Source organism: Pelophylax lessonae, assembly GCF_965119305.1.
Source record: "Pelophylax lessonae genome assembly, chromosome: 4".
Taxonomy (NCBI): Eukaryota; Metazoa; Chordata; class Amphibia; order Anura; family Ranidae; genus Pelophylax; species Pelophylax lessonae.
Window position 1 is genome coordinate 536,519,477 of NC_138771.1, and position 22,661 is coordinate 536,542,137.

General features: G+C 45.1%; 1 protein-coding gene across 8 annotated transcripts in view; it reads left to right on the top strand.

Moving 5' to 3' along the window:
- Nucleotides 1-22,661, top strand: part of AAK1 (AP2 associated kinase 1) — a 256,640-nt gene that overhangs the window by 55,885 nt on the left and 178,094 nt on the right. For all 8 annotated transcript variants that reach the window (XM_082254799.1, XM_082254800.1, XM_082254801.1 and 5 more), the window contains exons 2-3: nt 10,250-10,368; nt 17,474-17,582. In XM_082254799.1, the coding sequence (XP_082110925.1) occupies nt 10,250-10,368; nt 17,474-17,582 (228 nt within the window). The remainder of the gene's footprint in view (nt 1-10,249; nt 10,369-17,473; nt 17,583-22,661) is intronic.

The following is a 22,661-nucleotide window of genomic DNA, read 5'->3' on the forward strand; positions in this document are numbered from 1 at the left end:
TCACCGTGTTCTCCTCCTCACACACTGATCCTGTGTGAGGAAGAGAGTGTGGTAACAGCTAGTTACCAATCATAGTGCACCCCAAACACACTGATTGCCCCCCCCCCCAATAAAGAGCACCTGTCACTAGCCCATCAAAGTACCCGAGTACCTGTCACCAGCCCATCAGGTACTCTGATGACAGGTACTCGGGTACTCTGATGACGGGTACTCGGGTACTCTGATGACGGGTACTCGTGTACTCTGATGACGGGTACTCTGGTACTCTGATGACGGGTACTCTGGTACTCTGATGACGGGTACTCGTGTACTCTGATGACGGGTACTCGGGTACTCTGATGACGGGTACTCGGGTACTCTGATGACAGGTACCCGGGTACTCTGATGACAGGTACCCGGGTACTCTGATGACAGGTACTCGGGTACTCTGATGACAGGTATTCGGGTACTCTGATGACGGGTACTCGGGTACTCTGATAACGGATACTCGGGTACTCTGATGACAGGTACTCGTGTACTCTGATGACAGGTACTCGGGTACTCTGATGACAGGTACTCGGGTACTCTGATGACGGGTACTCGGGTACTCTGATGACAGGTACTCGGGTACTCTGATGACAGGTACTCGGGTACTCTGATGACAGGTACTCGGGTACTCTGATGACAGGTACCCGGGTACTCTGATGACGGGTACTCGGGTACTCTGATGACGGGTACTCGGGTACTCTGATGACGGGTACTCGGGTACTCTGATGACGGATACTCGGGTACTCTGATGACGGATACTCGGGTACTTTGAGTACCTGTCAACGGAGTACCCGTCATCAGAGTACCTGAGTACCTGTCACCTACCCATCAGAGTACCCGAGTACCTTCCACCTGCTCATCAGAGTACCTGACGCCTGAAGTACCCGAGTACTTGCCGCCTGCTCATCAGTACCCATCACTACTCATCAGTACTCATCAGTACCTATCACGTATCAGTATCACCTATCAGTATCAGTACTACTCATCAGTACCTATCACCTGCCTGTCACCTGCCCATCAGAGTACCCGAGTACCTGTCACCTGCCTATCGGAGTACCCGAGTACCTGCCACCTGCTCATGAGTACCAGAGTACCTGTCACCTGCCCAACAAAGTACCCGAGTACCTGTCGCCCTTCATACAGCCACCATGTCTAAGTCCAAAAAGGTTTATATACGTCCTCCGTTTAAACCTAAATACCGGTGTTATGGCAGCAGATAGCTGCCATAACCCTGGTATTTTTTTAAACGGTGGACGGTTGGCTTTCCGATAAGGGTGGTCCCAGCGGCGGATTCGCCGTGGGATCACCCTTCTGGGATGGCGGAAGAGGTGCCCCCCCCCCTCCCGCCGCGTCCGGTCCTTTTCCCCGCTTACCGGACCCGCCGGCAGCGGGGAAAACGATCCGGTCCTGGATCCTCACAGACAGGATGTCGAGTGAGGGCAAGCTTGCCCTCACTTGACTCTATGGTCTTGGAGGACCGGGGCTACGGAAAATGTTGTTGCCTAGCAACCGGTTTAAAGGTCCTTTTTTTTTTTTTTTCATTTTATATAATAATTTTTTTTTTTTTTTTTTCTTTCTATCTTTTAGTGTACTTGTGAGATCTGAGGACTTTTTGACCCCAGATCTCACAAAAAAGAGGTCCTGTCGTGCCTTTTTCTATTACAAGTAATGTTTACATTTCTTGTAATAGAAATAAAAATGATCCTTTTTTTTTTTTTTTTTTGTTAAACGGTGTAAAAATAAAAAATAATAAATAAAATAAATAGTAAAAAAAAAAAAAAAAATTAAAGCACCCTGTCCCCGTTAGCTCGCGCGCAGAAGCGACGCATACGGAAACCCCGCCCACATATGTAAACGGTGTTCAAACCACACATGTGAGGTATCACCGTGATCGTTAGAGCAAGGGAAATAATTTGAGCCCTAGACCTCCTCTGTAACTCAAGGATGGCAACCTGTAGAAATTTTTAAATTGTCGCCTATGGGGATTTTTAAGTACCAAAGTTTGTCGCCATTCCGTGAGCGTGCGCAATTTTGAAACATGACATGTTGGGTATCTATTTACTCGGCGTAACATTATCTTTCACATTATGGAAAAAAATTGGGCTAACTTTACTGGTTTCTTATTTTTTAATTAAAAAAAGTGAATTTTTTCCAAAAAAATTGCGTTTGGAAGACCGCTGCGCAAATACGGTGTGATAAAAAATATTGCAATAATCTCCATTTTAATCTCTAGGGTCACTGCTAAAAAAAAATATATAATGTTTGGGGGTTCTAAGCAGTTTTCTAGCAAAACAACTGATTTTAGCTTGTAAATACCAAATGTCAAAAATAGGCCTAGGCAAGTGGCTAGGGTGCATGATGATGCTCCTTGGATGTTAGGCCCCTCTATATGGCTAGGCTGTGAAAAAGTCTCACACATGTGGTATTGCCATACTCAGGAGGAGTGGCAGAATGAATTTTGGGGTGTCATTTTTGCTGTGTACATGCTATGTGTTAGGAATATCCTATAAATTGACAACTTTGTGTAAAAAAAAAAAGTTTTCATTTTTTCCCCACATTTTCCAAAAACCTGTGGAAAAACATGACATGTTCAAAGGACCCATAATGCCTCATAGAATATACGTTGGAGTGTTTTCTTTCCAAAATGGGGTCATTTTGTGGACTTTTCCATTGTATTGGTGCTCTAGGGCCTTGAAAAGTGTGATAGGTAGTAAGAAAGTTTTATGTGTATTTATGCTCCTAGAACGCCTGAAGGTGCTTCTTGGACGTGGAGTATCTTTTTGTGGCCAGGCTGTGTAAAAGTCTCACACATGTGGTATCGCCATACTCGGAAGGAGTAGCAGAATGTATTTTTGGGTGTAATTTTTGCTGTGTACATGCTATGTGTTAGAAATAGCTTATAAATTGACAACTTTGTGGGAAAAAAAAGAAGAAAAATTTTTTTTTCTTCATTTTCCCAAGAATTGTGGGAAAAAATTACAACTTCAAAATACCCACCATGCCTCTTACTAAATACCTTGGACTGTCTACTTTACAAAAAGGGGTCATTTGGGCGGTATTTGTACTGTCCTGACATTTCAGGGCCTCAAGAAAGGAGATAGGCAGTCAGTACTTCTGGTGTGATCAATTTTCAGTAATTGGTACCATAGCTTCTAGACTCAATAACTTTCACACAGACTAAATAATATACACTAAATTGGGTTAATTTTACCAGAGACATGTAGCAGTATACATTTTGGCCCAAATGTATGAAGAAAAATTAATTTTTTGCAAAATGTTATAATTGAAACTAAAAAAAAGTGTTTTTTTTTCAAAATTTTTGCTCTTTTTTTTGCATATATCACGAAAAAAAAAAAACCCCAGTTGTGATCAAATACCACCAAAAGAAAGCTCTATTTGTGTGAAAAAAATGATAAAAAATTTGTTTGGTTACAGTGTAGCATGACTGAGCAATTGTCATTCAAAGTGTGAGAGTGCTGAAAGCTGAAAATTGGTCTGGGCAGGAAGGGTGTCAAACTGCTCTGTATGGAAGTGGTTAATTATGGTAATTTGGGAAGCAGCAAGTATTCAAGAACACTACCAAGGTAGTGATCTCATAGGTAAATGATGGATGTGTAAATGACCGTGCTACCCTAATAATTTCCTGTGACAGTATAAATATAAATATAAAAAAATATATATAAAAAGTGCCTGTGCAATCTTATAACCAATGCTCATATAGTACCTTAGTGGGATGGATAAACAATATATTTCTGTGAAATACCGTGATTCCTCTTAAAGTGCAACGTGCTGATAATATACTGTAAAATATAACACTCAAGAGATAGATAAATAAATATAATATAAATGTCCAATGCAATCAAGTCCATAAAGTGAATACAAAAAAGATTGTGCAAAAAAACGTGCTCAAACACTGCCGGTGTGGGGATGAAAGTGCTGCGTGCCGGTGATCCTTGGGTTCTCACTCTGTGCCCAGGGGTAAGGTAGCACACTTACCGGAAGGTGTGGATTCCAATGGCATACGCCAAAAGGAATCGAAATCGCTTTGTCTGCTGCTCCTGTATATCGATAGGTGGGTGGACGGTCTCCTTATGGATATAGGTAAGCGTTCCGCATGGAAGAAAGAAGGTAGAAGCTCCTCATAGTGTAAAAAGGTTTTTCCTTTTATTAAACTTCAACTTCATAAAAACAAATCAACATCAATCTTCCCATACAGCTTCCAAGAATAAATCCATAAAAACCCCCGATCGGTGATGCAGACTTTAAAAACACTCCAAATGTGGTAAAAAACACTCCAGATAAAAACGTAAGGTGACACAGCAAAACCAAACTCGACCCAAAAATGAACTGTGGGGTCAATATGATAATGAAAAACGCTCTTAGAGCTTCTATGGTGCCTCGCGGCTGGGATACCTCATAGGATGCTGGCTGTAACCGCTGACTCGCGGTATCGGAATCTCCGGGTTCGGCGCGAGTCAGCGGTTACAGCCAGCATCCTATGAGGTATCCCAGCCGCGAGGCACCATAGGAGCTCTAAGAGCGTTTTTCATTATCATATTGACCCCACAGTTCATTTTTGAGTCGAGTTTGGTTTTGCTGTGTCACCTTACGTTTTTATCTGGAGTGTTTTTTACCACATTTGGAGTGTTTTTAAAGTCTGCATCACCGATCGGGGGTTTTTATGGATTTATTCTTGGAAGCTGTATGGGAAGATTGATGTTGATTTGTTTTTATGAAGTTGAAGTTTAATAAAAGGAAAAACCGTTTTACACTATGAGGAGCTTCTACCTTCTTTCTTCCATGCGGAACGCTTACCTATATCCATAAGGAGACCGTCCACCCACCTATCGATATACAGGAGCAGCAGACAAAGCGATTTCTATTCCTTTTGGCGTATGCCATTGGAATCCACACCTTCCGGTAAGTGTGCTACCTTACCCCTGGGCACAGAGTGAGAACCCAAGGATCACCGGCACGCAGCACTTTCATCCCCACACCGGCAGTGTTTGAGCACGTTTTTTTGCACAATCTTTTTTGTATTCACTTTATGGACTTGATTGCATTGGGCATTTATATTTATTATATTTATTTATCTATCTCTTGAGTGTTATATTTTACAGTATATTTATTATCAGCACGTTGCACTTTAAGAGGAATCACGGTATTTCACAGAAATATATTGTTTATCCATCCCACTAAGGTACTATATGAGCATTGGTTATAAGATTGCACAGGCACTTTTTATATATATTTTTTTATATTTATATTTATACTGTCACAGGAAATGATTAGGTTAGCGCGGTCATTTACACATCCATCATTGACGTATATTAATGTCAGTGCCCTTCCCTGGCATAAAACCAGTTTGGTCCACGTGTAAAAGGTCCTCTATTACCGCCGAAAGGCGGAGAGCCAAGAATTTTGCTAGTAGTTTGGCATCTGCATTGATCAAGGAGATCGGCCTGTATGAGGCGCAATCCTCTGGATCCTTACTGGGCTTAGGCACCAGCACAATAAGGGCTTCAGACATAGAGTCCAGCAAGGAGTCCAAGGTAGTAAATTCGTCAAGTTTGTTAACCTAGGTGCCAATAGTTCTTGGTAACAGGAGTAAAACTCCATAGGTATACCATCAGGTCCTGGTGCTTTACCCGGTTGCATGTGTCCCATGGCAATTTGCACCTCTTCGAGCGAGCGTAATAACCTTATTGAGCCTGTCTCTATGCAGTCTAGGAATTTTTCTAGGTCAGAGGTCTCATAGATCACCCATTCTATGCATTAAGATAAAGTCTTCTGTGTGGAGCAGCCCACCTAATACTTACCTGAGCCCATCTAGATCCAGCCATGTTGCAAGAGTCTTTTGGCTGCCCGGGACTCTCCTCCTCATTGGCTGAAAAAACAGTGCAGTGCAGTTGGCTCTTGCTGCTGTCAATCAAGGTCATTCAGCCAATGAGGAGAGAAAGGGGGCGGGCCGCGGCTCTGTGTCTGAATGGACACAGGCAGCTGTAGCAACACTCGGTTGTCCCCATAGCAAGCTCTGCCGTTTCAGGGGGGATCTGTGCGTGGATCTCCGCTGATGGACGGTCAGATGAAAATCTGGACCACCTGTCTGTTTACACCTGACTGCCATCCGAACTGATCTACTAGACAGAAGGGGAATAGATCCCCATTTCTCTGCTTTTAGGGAATCAGATCTGTTTAGATAAAAGCAGGTGTATATGGATGCTTGTTTCATAGATGAGAATGGAGGCTCCAATCGGGGCCGCATGAAAAACACAGGCGGCCCTGATATGACTGCTAGTGTAAAAGGAGCCTAGGGCACCTTTCACACTTGTGCGACCTGAAAGTTGCGCAACCTTTACGCGGCTTTGCCTCGCGACTTTGACATGACTTGAAGTGATGCCTGTGTAATCTTGAGGTCTATGGACCTCAAGTCGCATCAAAGTCAGACCAACGTAGTGCAGGGAGTACTTTGAGGTTGTTGCGATTTGAAGTCGCACAGATATGAACGGTACTCGTTGGAAATCATGGGATAGGGCTTGTCTTGTGACTCTTCAGTCCCAAGTTGCAGGACAAGTCGCACAAGTGTGAAAGTCCACAACGGCAACCTCTGTTTCTTGGCCATAGATCAAAATTTGGCCAGTTCAGCAGGACCTGGCTGAGATTTGATCCGTGTGTGGCCGCTTTAGAAAAGGCTCCCTTTAAGGGGTGCCCATCCAGATTGTGCATAAAAAGTGGGACTTTAATAGTGGTATTAGATTGCAAGCTCTCTGGGAGCAGGCAATGATGTCGGTCTGTAAAGGGCTGTGGTGTTTTTTGGCTGTGATTTAATATACAGAACATATAGAAACCTTCAAGTAGATTCCCAGCTCTTTGGCTGAATGCCTTAGTATCTGTAAGATTTGAACCCAATTCCTCTTCTGGTGAAAGTGGTCATTCTTGTGTGAAATGTGTCCAGAATTAATAATACTTTGCACACATGTTGCAGAAAGCATCCCATTCCAAATATTCTTTCTTTTTTTAATATTCTAGATAACGACGTTGTTTTTTTCTTTATCGTTGCGTGAAATTAAGGGTGAAAGGGCCATACACGTATGACGTCATGCAATCTTATTTTGTCTGTCCATAATGAGTAACCGTCACCGTAATTATAGGTTTATTGGTAACATGAATGTGTCCTCTGAGTCACTTCTACCCTGCAAAACTCCCTGATTCTGGAGCTCACAGCAGACGTTATGGCGAGAGTTTAAACTCGTATATGATATTCTTTTAGCTGTTTAAAGGTCCATAGCGTCCAGTCAGATTCCAGGTTTGTGTTTTGCAGTGCTGCCTGCAAAACAAAAGTGCGTCCTGGGGCTCATCATGGAAAATACTCCTAGTTGCTTTTTCTGACCCATGCTATGACTTTTAAAGGCACCGGTACTTTGCAAATGATTGCGGATTGCGATTTGCACTCTTTAATGAGCAGGTTCTGGTTCATCCCAAACAAGATTTCCCAGCACATTTACCAACTAGCCTGCAAAATACCAATCTGTCCCTGTCTAACAGTTTACATTAAAATTAGAGGGTTTTGTTTGCACACATTTGAAATTTCTATGCAGTTCCTGGTTTATACCATCACTTTTGTATTGCGGTTTTAAATGGTCCCCACCACTTGATTTGAATAGGACAATGATGGGCAGTGCATGCAAAATGCAATGTATATGACTTTTTACCAATGTACTACAAGACAACCAACCAGCTTTTTTGCAAGTAGTACAAAGTTAACTCACAATGACAGGCTGCCACATTGTTCACCACCAGACGCCCTCCTACTCTAGCTTTTCTCTCCAGTAGGGGCTTGAGCTCACCATGCTTGTTTTTTTCCCCAGCAAATTCAGCAGGAAATTTGAGCTGTGGATGACCCTGTTAGCACATAGAGGGGGGTGGAAAATTGGCGGTCAAATAGTGACCGCATCCAGTCAGGTGCAGTCAGTATTTGGGTATCAAATTAAGCTGCAATTATCTAGTAGCTTAAAGTGGTTGTAAAGGCTCAAGGCTTTAGAGAATTTACCTTTTAGAATTTCTACCTTCATGCATTCATAGAATTCATGAAGGTAAAAAAAATGTATGCAGCAGCCCCCCCCCCCCCAATACTTATCTGAGAACCATCTCGATCCAGTGATGGGCACTAGAGCAGTGGCTCTTCTGAGTATTTTCCTCCTCATTGGCTGAGACAGCAGTCTCATAATGTCAATCACAGCCAATGAGGAGAAGGGGGGGGGGGTGGGCAGGGCTGAGCCGAGCTCAGTGTGTAAATGAGCACATAGAGCAGCGTTTCGGGAGGTGGGAGGGGCCAGGAGCATCTGGGAGGGATTCAGGAAGAGGAGGATCTGAGCTTCTCTGTGGAAAACCACTGCACAGAGCAGTTTGACATGTTTATTTAAAAAAAAAACAAATCTGCTTTTAATATTTCTTTAAGACCCCATTCAGATTTGTGATTTAAAAGTGGGAGACCCAGTGGGGGTTCTGTGTGATTACCTCCAAGTTGGCAGCCCCATTGAAAGCAATGGGAGACTGACTGTTCCCACGGCTATCTGGCCGCTTGCAGGTAATTGCTCAAGCAACGTTTCTTTTTTTTCAGACACTTTTATATATTTGGCCCATTTTCATAAGCTTTCCGTCTTGTAGTAAGGACTTATAACCAAAAAATGTTTAAGTCTAAATAGGTATTAATGATGTGCCGAGATACCACGCTGTGGTTTTATTGTGATGGGATGTGTAGGCAATGTAGAGTCCTGTGAAGGAGTGTATTTATCTGAAGCCGATACCTCTCTGCTTGAAAGTCCTGCTTGGTTATAAATCTGGTGTTTCTATAATAAATAGTAATAATTATTAATAATGCTTATAATAATATAAGGTCATTGTAAAGGATTAATTTAAAAAAATGTTGTACTTCTCTGTCCAATGGATTTGCATTTTGCACTAAGGTGCAATGATCCTCCTCTTCTAGGGTCCCCTGCCGGCGCTCCTGGCTCCTCCCCCCTGCTGAGCTCCCCCAAAGCAAGCCTCCTGCTATGGGGGCACTCTTGCATGATCGCTCCAAAACTTGCGTTGTGTCCATAGACATACAGGGTGTCTCGGCCCCGCCCTCTGCTCTGTGTGTCCATAGACATACAGTGCGTCTCGGCCCCGCCCCCTGCTCTGTGTGTTCATAGACATACAGCGCGTCTCGGCCCCCCTGCTCTCTCCTCACTAGCTGTGATTGACAGCAGTGGGTGCCAATGTTTTTGAGCCAATGAGGAGGGAGAAAGCTGAGAGAGCCTCTGCTCTCGTGCTCAGAACTGGTCCGAGATCGGACTCGGGTAAGTATTTGGGGGTGCTGAGGGGGGAACTGCGTTTAGAAAGATTTTTAAAGTGTTTGTAAAGGCTGAAGGTTTTTTTTATCTTCATCCATTCCATGCATGAATTTAAAAAATCTTCTCTGAGTAGCAGCCTCTCTACCATCCTAATACTTACCTGAGCCCGAGCTTCCTCCAGCAAAGTGCACGAAAGTCTGGGCTCTCGGGGGACTTTCCCTTCTCATTGGCTAAGATGGCACTGGGGACCGTTGGCTCCCACTGCTGTCAATCACAGCCAGTGAGCCAATGAGGGGAGGGGGGGGAACCGTGGCTGTGTGTGTGAATGGACATGCAGAGCCGCTGCTGGGGGGTCCCCATTGCAAGCTGCTTGCTCGGGGGATACTCAGCAGGAGGGAGGGGTCAGGAGCCCTGGTGGGGGACCCAAGAAGAGGAGGATCAGGGCTGCTCTGTGCAAAACACTGCACAGAGCAGGTAAGTATAACATGCTGCTTGTTGTTGTTGTGTGTTTTTTTTTTTTTTTTTTTTTATTTTGTTTTAATATTACTTTTAATGTGAGAATGCATTAAGGTAAAAAAAAAAAAAAAACTTTCTGCCTTTAGAACCACTTTAAGCATTTATTACTAATGCTTCTGCTATTAAGATGTATTCTAATGGTTTTAAAAATTAACTTTCAGAGGATGCCAAATCTAAACAATGTTGTTCCCACTTCCCCCATCCATTCCAGGATGAAATCAGCCCCAGGTGATAGAATAACATTGCAGACCTCTAATAGATGCAGTGGCTCTGAGAAGGGCAGCATAGAACGTATCCTGTACATTGCAAATTGCAGGGTTTTAAAGTTGTGACATTGTCTTGGACTAACTTTTGATTTTTTTCTTCTGCAGGAGGTTTTGCCCTGGTTTTCCTGGTTCGCACCAGCAATGGCATGCGGTGTGCTCTAAAGCGCATGTATGTGAATAATGAACATGACCTCCAGGTTTTCAAGCGGGAGATACAAATCATGGTAATTACCTTTCTTGTTGCCCTAGAATATTTGTGGTATTCAGCCCATATGTGATGTGTAACCCTTTCATAGTTTAATGTGCTGCAGTTACTGATTCAGGTGATGGTCTGACTCCATGCAAGACATGTGATATCGCTTTCCAAATACAAGGCTACATAGTAGTTATAAACTATACCTGTCACAACCCTGAGCATTTGAAACTGATGCCTTATTGGAAAATGCCAAAGCAGAGATTATCTCCAGCGAAAACCAAATGATCCAGAGATTAGTAGATCCAAAGATGTAGGCAGCTTAATTTACATGCAAACCTTGACTTCCTTCCTTTAAAAAAATCAAGCTTGACCATGCCCCCTAAAATGTTGGTGGCTTCACCATCACGTTATAGGGCCAGTTAGGAGATGGTCTAGGGCAGTGATGGCGAACCTTTTTGAACCCAAGTGCCCAAACTGCAACACAAAACCAACATATTTATTTCAAAGTGCCAACCTCTATCTCCATGCAGGACATTGCCATGCAGAATATAGCCATGCAGCACATTGTCATGCAGCTCATCACACATCTGGTCCCCCCCTCTGCATCTCAGCACCCCCTCTGCTGTGGAAGGACAGTGGTGCCACAATTGCAATCCTTACAGTGTAATCGCCAGCTACAGTAATAAAGAGGTTTTGTGAAGTTTCCCTGTAACAGAGGCCTCTTAGAATTTCTGGGAGAAGTTTGTATTGTTACAGCCCGTCATGCTCCCTCTGCCCACACACACCTCTCCTTCTATCACCATAGCACAGAACAGGGTCACCTGGCACGGCTCATCACTGGCAGCTCCAGACCTCATCTCTGGGCTTTCCCCCCCAAAGGAACAAAGCAGCTGCACTCCAACAACCCCCAGGCAAACAAACGCCCACTTCTCCTCCCGCGCCAATTGATTGGCCGTACATTCTCTGGCAGAGGGAGGTGATTGCCTGCCCTTCCTGCCAGTCCGTGAGGCGGCCCTGCAGCGTTTTCTCCAAAGAGTTGTGCGCTCAGGGCCCCCTGTCCTACCTGGATCTGTCCTGAGGCCTGGTCTCCCAATTCTGGGTTCCTGTATGCCTCATGATGCTGCGATGGGCCGCCATTTTGGTGTAGCCTGTGTATTCCTGTACACGATGGCCATGTTTATGTAGTTTGGTGGCCATTTTCTTGTGGTTTGCCATTGCAAATAGCGGCGGCCATGACAGTGGATGGGCGGCAATTTAGACAGTGAGAGCCCCTCCTTATCCTCTGGTGTTGACTCCTGGATCATTTAGCTTCACAAACGCCACACGTGTAGTGCACATTCTCCTGGTGGTTTTAGGTGCCTGTGTTGCCAGGGGATGAGTCTGGTGGGGTCCTCTCCCTCTCTCCTGAGTATCGCTCTGTGCCTTGTGCTGGATGACAGGGTGGTGCTGCCAGTATGGTGGGGTTTGTCTCTTAGCAGTGTGTTACACTTATTTGTGGGGTCCCCCTGGTGATTTACTTAGTCTTTGGAACACGTTTCCCTACCTGATCCCCTCTCTGAGGCTGCGGGTTCCTCCGGTTCCCAACCATCCATCCATGCACTGACAGCGATCCTGGAGTCCCTTGTGTCCCGGGTTGAAGCGGCTTGCGGGCGACGGGCTGGCAAAGAGCGCCCCCGCCTTTCCCTGCCTAATCTGTCTTATCAGATCCTGAATCTGATTCGTCCACCGTGGTCGTAGGTCACTCTTCTGGGTCTGCGACCATGCGTCTGGAATCCTCTGATAGTGAGAGGGATTCCTCCGCGTCTGCCACCGTGCACTAAAAGGCGCTGGTGGATGCACTGATTGTATCTGTGCGTAAGACCCTGAAAATGGAGGACGCAGCTAAAGCTGCAATGGAGGCGCAGGTACCCTTTGGCACTCACTAGCCATCCAGAGCGGCAAAGGTGTTTCCTTTCCCTGCCTATTTTGACAGGACGACCAAAACGTTGCCATGGGGTTCCTAAGCATTTCACTAGGCGTTACCTTTATGAGGAGTCCCTTCTTAAGAAGTGGACTGTGCCACCGGTGTGGACCCTCCAGTTTACAGATTAAACAAGGCAACTATGATTCTGGTTGAAGAGTCCCCGGCCTTTAAGGACCCGGCTGACCAGAAGGTGGAGGCTGTGGCCTGCACTATGTGCACCTTAGCTGGTTCGGCAATGAGGCGGTTATTTACCATTGCCCTGGTGACGCAAACTCTGACCGAGTGGGCTAGGCTCCTAGGCCGTGACCTGGAGGGAGAACCGCTCCCCCCTGCATTTGCTGAGCTGGTCGACCAGCTGGTCCAGGGTCTGCGGTTTATCTGGGATGCCTCTTTGAATGCAGCTCCCCTAATGGCTGGCCTCCCCGTTTTGGCTGTGGTCCTTCGGCGTGTCTTTTGGCTCGAATGCTGGTCTGCGAACCAGACTTCTAAAAAGGCCTTGACTGATCTTCCCTTTCAAGGAGATCGCCTGTTTGGAGCTATCCTGGAATGACCTCAATAAAGGTCTCACAGCGGGGAAGAGTACCTTTTCTTCCGCAGGCTACTAAGGGCAAGGAACCTCGTTGTAGACGTGGACCCACCTGCCCGGCTCATAGGAAGTTTTTTCGTCCACCAGGGTTGGCTGACAAAGGCTTGAAGCCTTTCAGGGCCTCCTCTGGCGGATCCAAACAAACCTAGCCTGGCAAGGAGAGAGCGGGCTTTTCCAGACCCAAGGACAAGACTCCTTCTCCATGAAGGTGCGCCCTAACCAGTATTGGGGATGGGGGGGTGTCTTCGCTGGTTTCCAGATCCGTGGACCTCCCTGGTACAAGACAAGTAGGTCCACAAAGTCATTCGGTCTGGCTACAAAATTGAGTTTCGCTCTTGTCCCCCGGCACCCTGCACCTGTCCCCAGACCAGTTAAAGGGTCTGTTTGGGGTGGTATGAGACCTGTTCCTTCAAGTGTTGATTGTCCCGGTTCTGACTTTGGAACGTTTTCAGGGTTTTTACTCAAACCTGTTCAGTCCCCAGGAAGGAAGGCAAAGCACGTCCAATCCTGGACCTCAAGGCGCTAAACTGCTTTGTGTGGGTACAGAAGTTCAGACTGGAGTTCATTTGAATGGTGGTGGCATCCCTGTGTTTGGGGGGGGGGGGATTTCCTCGCCTCTATAGAAATTAGGGATGCACCGAAATGAAAATTTTGGGCCGAAACCGAAAATGCAGGATGCCCTTGGCCAGAAACCGAAACCGAAAATTACTTTTTCCCCAAAATTTTTTTAAAATGGATAGAACAGGGGCATACACCAAAAACAGGCAGTGACGTACACCTGTCGCTGCCACCCTGTCACAGTATATGTACTGTGATGGGTTGGCAAGAGGTTCATTTAATTACCAGTGGTATTGGTATTATGCAGCATAAGGGGTTAATGTTTTGCCACTGCTGGTCACTCATCTATTAGTGACCGACCAGTGGCAGGTAATTAACCCCTTTGTGCTGCATTAGTGCAACCAGTATCAGTGCAACCAGTGTTAATTAACACTGATACTGATTGCACTAATGCAGCACAAAGGGGTTAATTACCTGCCATTGGTCGGTCACTAATAGATGAGTGACCAGCAGTGACAATACATTAACCCCTCATGCTTCATAATACAAATACCATTGGTAAACTGCCTCAGCTCCCCCCCCCCCACTGCCTCAGCGTCCCCCTCCTCGGGTGTCGTTCATTCAAAAGTCCCGCCTCTGGCCGGCGGCACCGCCTCTCAATGACGTCCCTACTACGATCTGTGCATTATGAATGGACATACCAGGCGGGGGGGGTGGTGCGAGCGACCGCTATAGAGAGAACTAATGTGATCCATCCCTGTCAGCTCAGCACGACTATGTGTGAATGAGAACAGAACTGACCTGACACCGGGCGGGGGGAGCGGCCGCTATTAGCTGTAACTATGTGAGAGCTTCACTTCCCCGTCAGCGGAGATACATGCCTGTCAGGGAAGTGAAGCTCTCGCATAGTTACAGCTAATAGCGGCCGCTCCCCCCGCCCCCCCGCCCGGTGTCAGGTCAGTTCTGTTCTCATTCACACATAGTCGTGCTGAGCTGACAGGGATGGATCACATTAGTTCTCTCTATAGCGACCGCTCACCCTGCCCCCCCGCCTGGTATGTCCATTCATAATGCACAGATCGTAGTAGGGACGTCATTGAGAGGCGGACGGCCGGCCAGAGGCGGGACTTTTAAAACCTGCCCTGCGCTGCGCCCTCCTCCTTCCCCACGGCGGCCATATTTATTTTCAGCAATGTTAACCCATTCTCGGCCGATAATTTCGGTGGCCGAAATTTCGATGCATCCCTAATAGAAATCAAGGATGCCTACCTTCACATTCCAATATGTGTCAGTCACCAGCGTTTTCTTTGCTTTGCTGTGGGAGAGGAGTATTGTCAGTTTGTGGCGTTACCCTTTGGTCTTGCCCCCGCTCCTCGGATCTTCACAAATATGTTGGCTCCAGTGCTAGCCTTGCTGCACCAACGGGTGATTGCGGTACTGGGTTACTGGACAATCTCCTTCTGTGAGCGGAGTCTCCCTCTGCTCTGGTTGAGAACCTGAAGAGCACAATACGAACTCTGTACCGAGTTTGGCTGAATTCTGAATTTTCAGAAGTCTGCCCTGGTTCCATCCACAAAGCTGGACTATTTGAGCCTTACTCTGGACTCGGCCGTGGCCAGAGTGCTCCTTTCTCTGCACAAACTCCAGAAATTGCAGACTGCAATCCGCCTCCTGCTGTCCAAGAAATGGTCTTCCCCCTGGACTTGCATGCGCGTGCTGGTGGCCCCATGGGGTCAGTATCATCTGATCTACGCCATCCCTCCTCTCAAGCTTCTGCCTAGAGACATATGCAGGATTGAGGCAGAAGGAATTCTGATCATCTTATTGGCTCCAGACTGGCCTCGCCGGGCTTGGTACGCCGATCTGGTGTGGCTGGTCGCTGCCGTTCCTTGGAGGCTTGGCTGTTGAACGGCAGGTGCTAAAGAATAGTGGTTTGTCTGAATCGGTGATTACTAGTTTTTAAAAGCTAGGAAAACTACTTCTAGGAAGATCTACCTTCGTACGTGGAAAACATACATTCCGCGGTGTTAGTCTCGTGGGGTTCATCCTCGCTCCTTCTCAGTGGCTTGGATCTTAACCTTCCTTCAATGGAGGGTTGAACAGAAATTGGCTTTGAATACCATCAAGGGCCAGGTATCGACCTTGGCTGTCCTTTTCCAATGACCTTTGGCCACACACTCCCCGGTGCGTACTTTTCTTCAGGGGTTCCTAAATTTGGTTCTTCCAGTGTGGGCTCCATTGCCACCTTTTTTGGGATTTTAATTTGGTGCTTTCAGCTCTACAGCAGCCTCCCTTTGAAAATATTCCAAAGATTTCCCTGCTTACGTTGTCCCAGAAGGTGGCCTTTTTGGTGGCTATCACCTCTGTGCACAGGGCGTCGGAACTGGTGGCGTTATCCTATCGTTATTCACAAGGATAAGGTGGTGCTTCACCCCTGTCCGTTATTCCTTCCTAAGGTAGTCTCTGACTTTCATTTGAATGAGGACATAACGGTTCCTTCCAGCCCTCTCCGCCGTACACATTCTCGGGGTGGAAAACTGCCTTCCCTGTGTGCCAGGCCTAAACATCCGAAGGAAATTGCCTTGGATGTGGTCCAGGCAATTAGTGTGTACCTGGTAGCTACGGAGTCTTTTAAGAAGTCAGACTCACTATTTGTGCTGACAGGTGGACCTTGCAAAGGGTTGTCCGCTTCCTCTGCGACCATTTCCAGATAAATAAGACAGACGGTGGCTCAGGCCTATTTCAACAGGGATCAGGTTCCTCCTTTCCCTGTCAAGGCGTACTCTACTCGGGCGCTTAGTGCTTCCTGGGCTTTCCGTCCTCAGGCGTCAGTGACGCAGGTATGCCAGGCGGCCACCTAGTCGTCGGTTAACACTTCTACAAAGTGGATGTTTTGGCATCTGCGGATGCTTCCTTTGGCCGCAAGGTTTTGCAGTCTGCTGATAAGAGGAGCTGATTGTCCTGTATGTTTTTTTTTTTTTTTTTTCAGGTGGGCTCCAGTTGTTTTGGTTGAGCCCCTGTTGCCTGGTTGGCTAATGTTTAGCCTTGGGAATTTGTTTTGCTTTTTCCCACCCCTCATGTTTGACACTGCTTTGGGACGTCCCAATGGTCAAGAATGACAGGAGCTGTGTCCGTCAATAAACAAAAGAGAAAATTGAATTTTTAACTTACTGTCAAATCCATTTCGCTGATGATTGACAGACACAGCGCCCACCCCTCTGTGGAGTTATAATTCTCCTGACACTGTTTGTAACAAAACTGAGTGATTATAGCAGAGAGAGGGAGTATATCCCCTGGGACTACCCATGGGTGTAGCCAGGAATTTTTTCTGAGTAGTGTCCTACTCCTGTAAGGGGCAGCATAACCCAGTGATCAAGAATGGCAGGAGCTGTGTCAGTCAATGAACATCAGGGAAATGGATTTTACAGGAAGCCAAAAATCAAATTTTTCCAGTTCTTACTGTTATGTATAGGCTGTGCAAAGATTTGCTTCCATTAATGGCATAGTTTATAGGTAACTAAGAAATGGTTATGCATCAGTCAGCAATCTCCTAAAGCATCAGGAAAAAGCTTGTGACTACATTCACATCGATGATTTAGGCCCGTGTGATCTGTAGCTGCAGGAATCTTCTGATTCTTGCTGCGGATCTGAGCTGCTAGGTGCGGCCGCCTGCCCTGTTTACTGCAATGACAGGTCGCTGGCCGCCGCAGATTTCTGCGGCTGTCCACACAGCCGGCGGTTACCTTAGGTGATCTCTGCTGGATGCATACAAAGTGTACCGCTATGAATGTTGACTCAAGTGTTCGAGTCATGTTTAGGTAGGAAAAGAGCTGTATCCCCTTGCTGCGCAGACTGTATTATACTAGAACATATTTGTGCATTCTGAATTAGAGATTTTTTTTGAAGGGACAGTCATTGGATTAATGAAAAATCTTTCAATGAATGATCAGCTTTATTTAATTCTTGCCTACGTCTTAATGAGAATATTCCCAATTCATACATTGCTTTGTTGTGTTTTGCTTGCAGAGGGATCTCTCTGGGCACAAGAACATCGTCGGTTACATAGATTCCAGTATTAATAATGTGAGCAGCGGAGACGTATGGGAGGTGCTTATACTTATGGATTACTGTAGAGGTGAGATTTAAAGATTGTTTTCATCTAGCTAATTTAAAGTACTTTAAAGTTCAAGTTCACCTTTTAAGGGGGGGGGGGGAAAAGTGCATTTATTCATTTTTCTTGCAGGAGCCTACAAAGCATTTCACCTGTGATCAGTGATAATATTGGGGCCTCTGCAGACATCTCCTGCAGCTTCCTGCCTGTACCTCTGTACAAGCTTTTATGTAATAAAGCTGCAGGACGTGTGAATGGACTACCAGGGTGCTCATCATCACCCGCCCAGTCCACTGAGGACTTATCACTGTGAATGAATGAATGAAGCGGCTGTGGGGGTGGACTCAGGAGGAGATGGGAGGGGGGGGGGGGTGTTGGTACATGTTGCACCCTTAATACACGTGTAACTTATAACCCTTTCAATAAGTCATTAATAAATATTTTCAAAACAGTCACGTGACCGGTTCTTCCATCCACACAAGACAGAGGTGGATGGAGGACTCCCCAGAACATTGTATTCAGACAGTGGCACCCGTTGCTGCCAGAAATACACTGATCAGTAGCCACAGCCACTGATCAATTTTCCAACATGTTTCTTTCACAGAATTCAATTTTTATTTTAATCAGAAACAAGGTTTATTGAAGAAAACAAAGAAGTATAGACTTCACGTGGCATACATCTTTCCCATAGAGAAGTACAACAATATAACAGAAGCATCAGAAACACTTATAAACAGTCCCATGCTGAAAGGTACAAGGCCAATTAAACATAACATCAACATGCCCATCTGGCCCCCCCCCCCCCGAAAAGCCCCCACTTCAATAGCAAAACAGTTACTGTAATAGTCGGTCAAGGACCAAATCCTTAGGAGCTAGGCCGGGAACCGCCAGCCACCCACCTAAGAGCCTGTCATATCAAAGCGGTACTCCTCTATGCTGGTATATCAGACACTCACAACGTACAGTGGCACCCATGGCATGCACCCACATCTCTAGCGTGGGGGAAGATGGAGCAATCCAATGTTGTAAAATGACCTTCCGGGCCTAAAACAGAGCCCTGGTAACCGCCAATATAATATTAACATCTTGGATAAATTCCTCCGCTAAACCAAGAAGGCAGGGCTTTGGGTCCACTGGCACTGAAAGGAGATAAGCAGCATTAATAGTCTGAACCACTGCCGCCCAATACTTGTGGAGCTTAGGGCACCGCCACAGAATTCAATTTTAATAGTTGACTTCTAAAAAGCAGGGAAGGTCACACACCTGAGTGCTGAAGGCCCTGTGAGACTGGCCAAACTTTGATCAGTGTATATAACCTATATTGCTTCATGTGCTGCTCAGGCTCCGTATATGAGGGGTTAAAAAAGTGGATTTCTCGGCTGCTGCTGCTTAGAGTGCAGGCAAGGGATGGAGCATGTCCCGGCTCCTGCAATGGATCAAAAATGAAAAGGGTGATCCCTAATCCTGTAGAAGTGAACAGAGGGGCAACCTCAGCCTTGACTCCATCCAGGCCTCGCCCCCCAGTGCGTTCTGCTCCCCCCCTCTGGAGCTTAGTCATGGGGACCGGTGTATGGTGAGCATGTCTCCTCCGAGGGCAAATATAGGGCATATTTATATAGCAGGAAATGTGACTTCCAACAAACATTCACTGGTAGTTAGTCACCCCCATTAAAAACATATCACCCTGGAAGATTTACCTGCAGAGAATGTTTGAGGAATGTATTATTATTATTATACAGGAGTTATATGGTGCCATGTGCCCTTGTATGTTTTGCGCTACCATTTTATAAATAAAATGGAGACGGGAGATCTAAAATGCACTCTGAGGCGTGACCTGGTTCATTACAGGCTATTTTTTATAAGCTCCGTAGACTTTTAGAGGGAGATTTATAAAAACTTCAGCACAAAGAATCTGGTGCAGCTCTACATGGTAGCCAATCCGCTTTTAACTTCAGCTTGTTCAATTAAGCTTTGACCATAAATCCTTGAAGCTGATTGGTTTCTGTGCAAAGCTGCACCAGAGTTTGCACACCTCAGCTTTAGTAAATCTTCCCCCTAGAGTCTACTTACCTGACCTATAGAGTTGCATTTAGAGAGGGAAGCAACAAAGAAGCCATTTTGCTAATTTTTTTTCAAGGTTAATGTGAAGGCTTGGCAAATGCAGTGTTATCCAAATGACTATATATAGGACAGGAGAACATCACTTTGAAGGAAAGAAGATCTTACCGTCCACGTAGGAAGCAGTTCTTTACATTATGAGTGGTTAAGCTGTGGAATGCCCTTCCGCATAAGATAGTAATAGGAAAATCAATAATGGAATTTAATATGGTTCAGGTCATTTTCTTACAGCTAATGGTATCCAAACCATCAGTGCTAACTAAAGATGATTTTTATTTTTTTTTTTCACTTCTGAAAGCAAAATCATAGTAGATTTAGAGTTTTGTTTTGCATTTCATTGGACCAAACCACTGGTGTTTAAGAGTGGCTGAAGCTGATGGACTTATCTGAATATTACAAGACAAAAGTAATGGTAAAAGTAATGGTATACATATCCAGTCAAATCAAGGTCACAAATTTGAAATCAAAGTTTTACACTACGTCCATTGCATTAAAGGTTGGTATTCAAACTGTGGGGAGAGAGAGCATGCCTAACTACATCGCTATTTAACCTTATAGCATGTATGATAATGGAAAATAATTGAACTTGGTATAGTACTCTCCCCTTCAAAATGGTTAATAATTTAAATCTACAAACCATAATAACCATTTAGAGAGGTCGCACTCCATGAAAGGTTAAATATTCAGGTATTGTGAAGAAGGGGAACGGGGAAAAAAAAGATAGGAAAGGAGAAGAAAAAAAGGAAGAACCACAAAATGAACAAACCAAAAAAAAAAAAAAAAAAAGAGGGGGGGGGGCGTGTCTGGGGTGGCAGTTATACATGGGAGGTCCTGGTAAGTGGCTTTGTGGACAAACTGTACCAGATATGAAGGGCTTAAAAGTTTCACAATACCAGACATGTGACAAAGCAGTCCATATGATTATATAGGACTTGTCAATAAGTTTGCAATTCTGTTCAGCCAGTCTTTTGCGATCCTGGCATCCCTACCAGGCAGTATATCCAGGTTGGTAACCTTTGTTCTCCGTTGTAGTCAAGCCAGCCATACAGCTTTACCACTCCCAGCCTTCTGATTGGACAAAGCAGAATTAGAAGGTGATCAATCTGCCCTTTTCTTGTCTGTAAGTGCTCATTATTAGATTGATAGTGATGCAAAGGAGCCTAAGACCCCGTTCACACTGGGGCGACCTGACAGGTCGCCGTAGGTCGCCTGCCATAGAGAAGCTGCGGACCCGTTCTAATAGGAGCGACACAAGTCGCTCCGACTTAGAAAAAGGGTCCGGAGCTTCTTTGGGGCGACCTGCATTGACTTCAATGATATGAAGTCTGTGCCGGCCGCTCCGAGGTCGCGGTGCGAGTAGTGTCGCCCCAGTGTGAACGGGGTCTAAATGGCTTACTTTTCTGGCCCACCAACAAAGAGAATCACAGAATATTTGTGATGTGCATGTTATGGATTTGACCTCCAGAATATACCCTACTTCTAACTACTTTGTGTTTATATATTGTGAATGAATTGCCACACTCTGGGTAAGACTTGCTATTTTGTTTACAGATCTATTTATAAGACTGATCTCTGTTATAACATATCTACTTCCCAACTGCCCTATAGCAGATATACTGCTACAGGGCGGCCGTTCTGCACTGAATAACATATATATGCAAATCTGCACTTCTGCATAGGGGGCGCGTGCTGCCGGCAGGCCGCTTTTTCTGTGATTATTCACAAGAGAAAGCCGATCTGCAGGTGCTGGGCAATGCATGTCCGCCAGCACCTGCCAATCATTGGGCAGAGCCAGAGACACAGAACAGAGCTCTGCCTATGGAAACAAGGCAAAGTTCCCTTCTGACAGGGGGAAAGTGATGTATTTTGTGTCCCTGCAAAGCAGGAAATAAAATCCATCACATCCCTTAGTAAAAGCAGCACACAGCTTACGCAAAAACACTGGCTAGGCACACAGTTGACCCCTAGATCGCCCTAGATGTTTAACTCTTTACCAGCCAGTGTCATTAGTACAGTGCATATTTTTAGCACTTATCACTGTGTTAGTGTCACTGGTTTCCACAAAGTATCAGAATGTCCGCCGCAATATTGCTATCCTGCAATATGTCACTGATCACCTCCATTACTTGTATATTAAATAAATATTCCAGTGTATATACCGTAGTTTGTAGACGCTATAACTTTTGCGCAAACCAATCAATATATGCTTATTGGGATTTTTTTTTGTTACCAAAAATAGCAGAATACATATTGGCCTAAATTTATGAAGAAATTTTTTTTTTTTTTTTTTTTGGATCGGTTTTAAAGCAGAAAGTAAAAAAGTGTTTTATTTTTTTTTTTTGTCTTTCTTTTGTTTTATAGTGCAAAAAAAATAAAAAAGCAGTGGTGATCAAATACCAAAAGATTGCTCTATTTGTGAGAAAAAAAATGACACATTTTATTTGGGTACAGCGTTGCATTACTGCTCAATTGTCAGCTTAAATACAGCAGTGCCGTATTGCAAAAGAAATGGCCTTGTCATGAAGGGGGGTACATTTTACTGAGGTCAGGTGAATTTGCTGTATATTGGAAACTATATGCATTCAAGCCTACCATTTTAATTAAGATACATGGGAACACTAATAAAGACACAATGTTGTCTTTTTACATTTTAATTGGGATTGGTGGTAGGGATGGGGATTACCTTATTAAGATATTTGCTTTAGGGAATTTTTATAAAATTAGGAAAGATTTTATTGGGGCCATGTGAGAGATACAGTAATACCTTGGTTTGCTGGTAACGTGGTATACAAATGTTTTGCAAGACGAGCAACATTTTTTTTAAATTGTACCTTGATATGCGAGCGCTGTCTTGCAAGACGAGCAGTAGAGGGATCACAGTTTCACTGTTTTAATGTAAAAAAAAAAAAGTGAAATTACACTCACACTGTATAATCCCGCATTAAGATTTCTGGTGCTCATCCATGTAAAGCCACCGGTGTATAC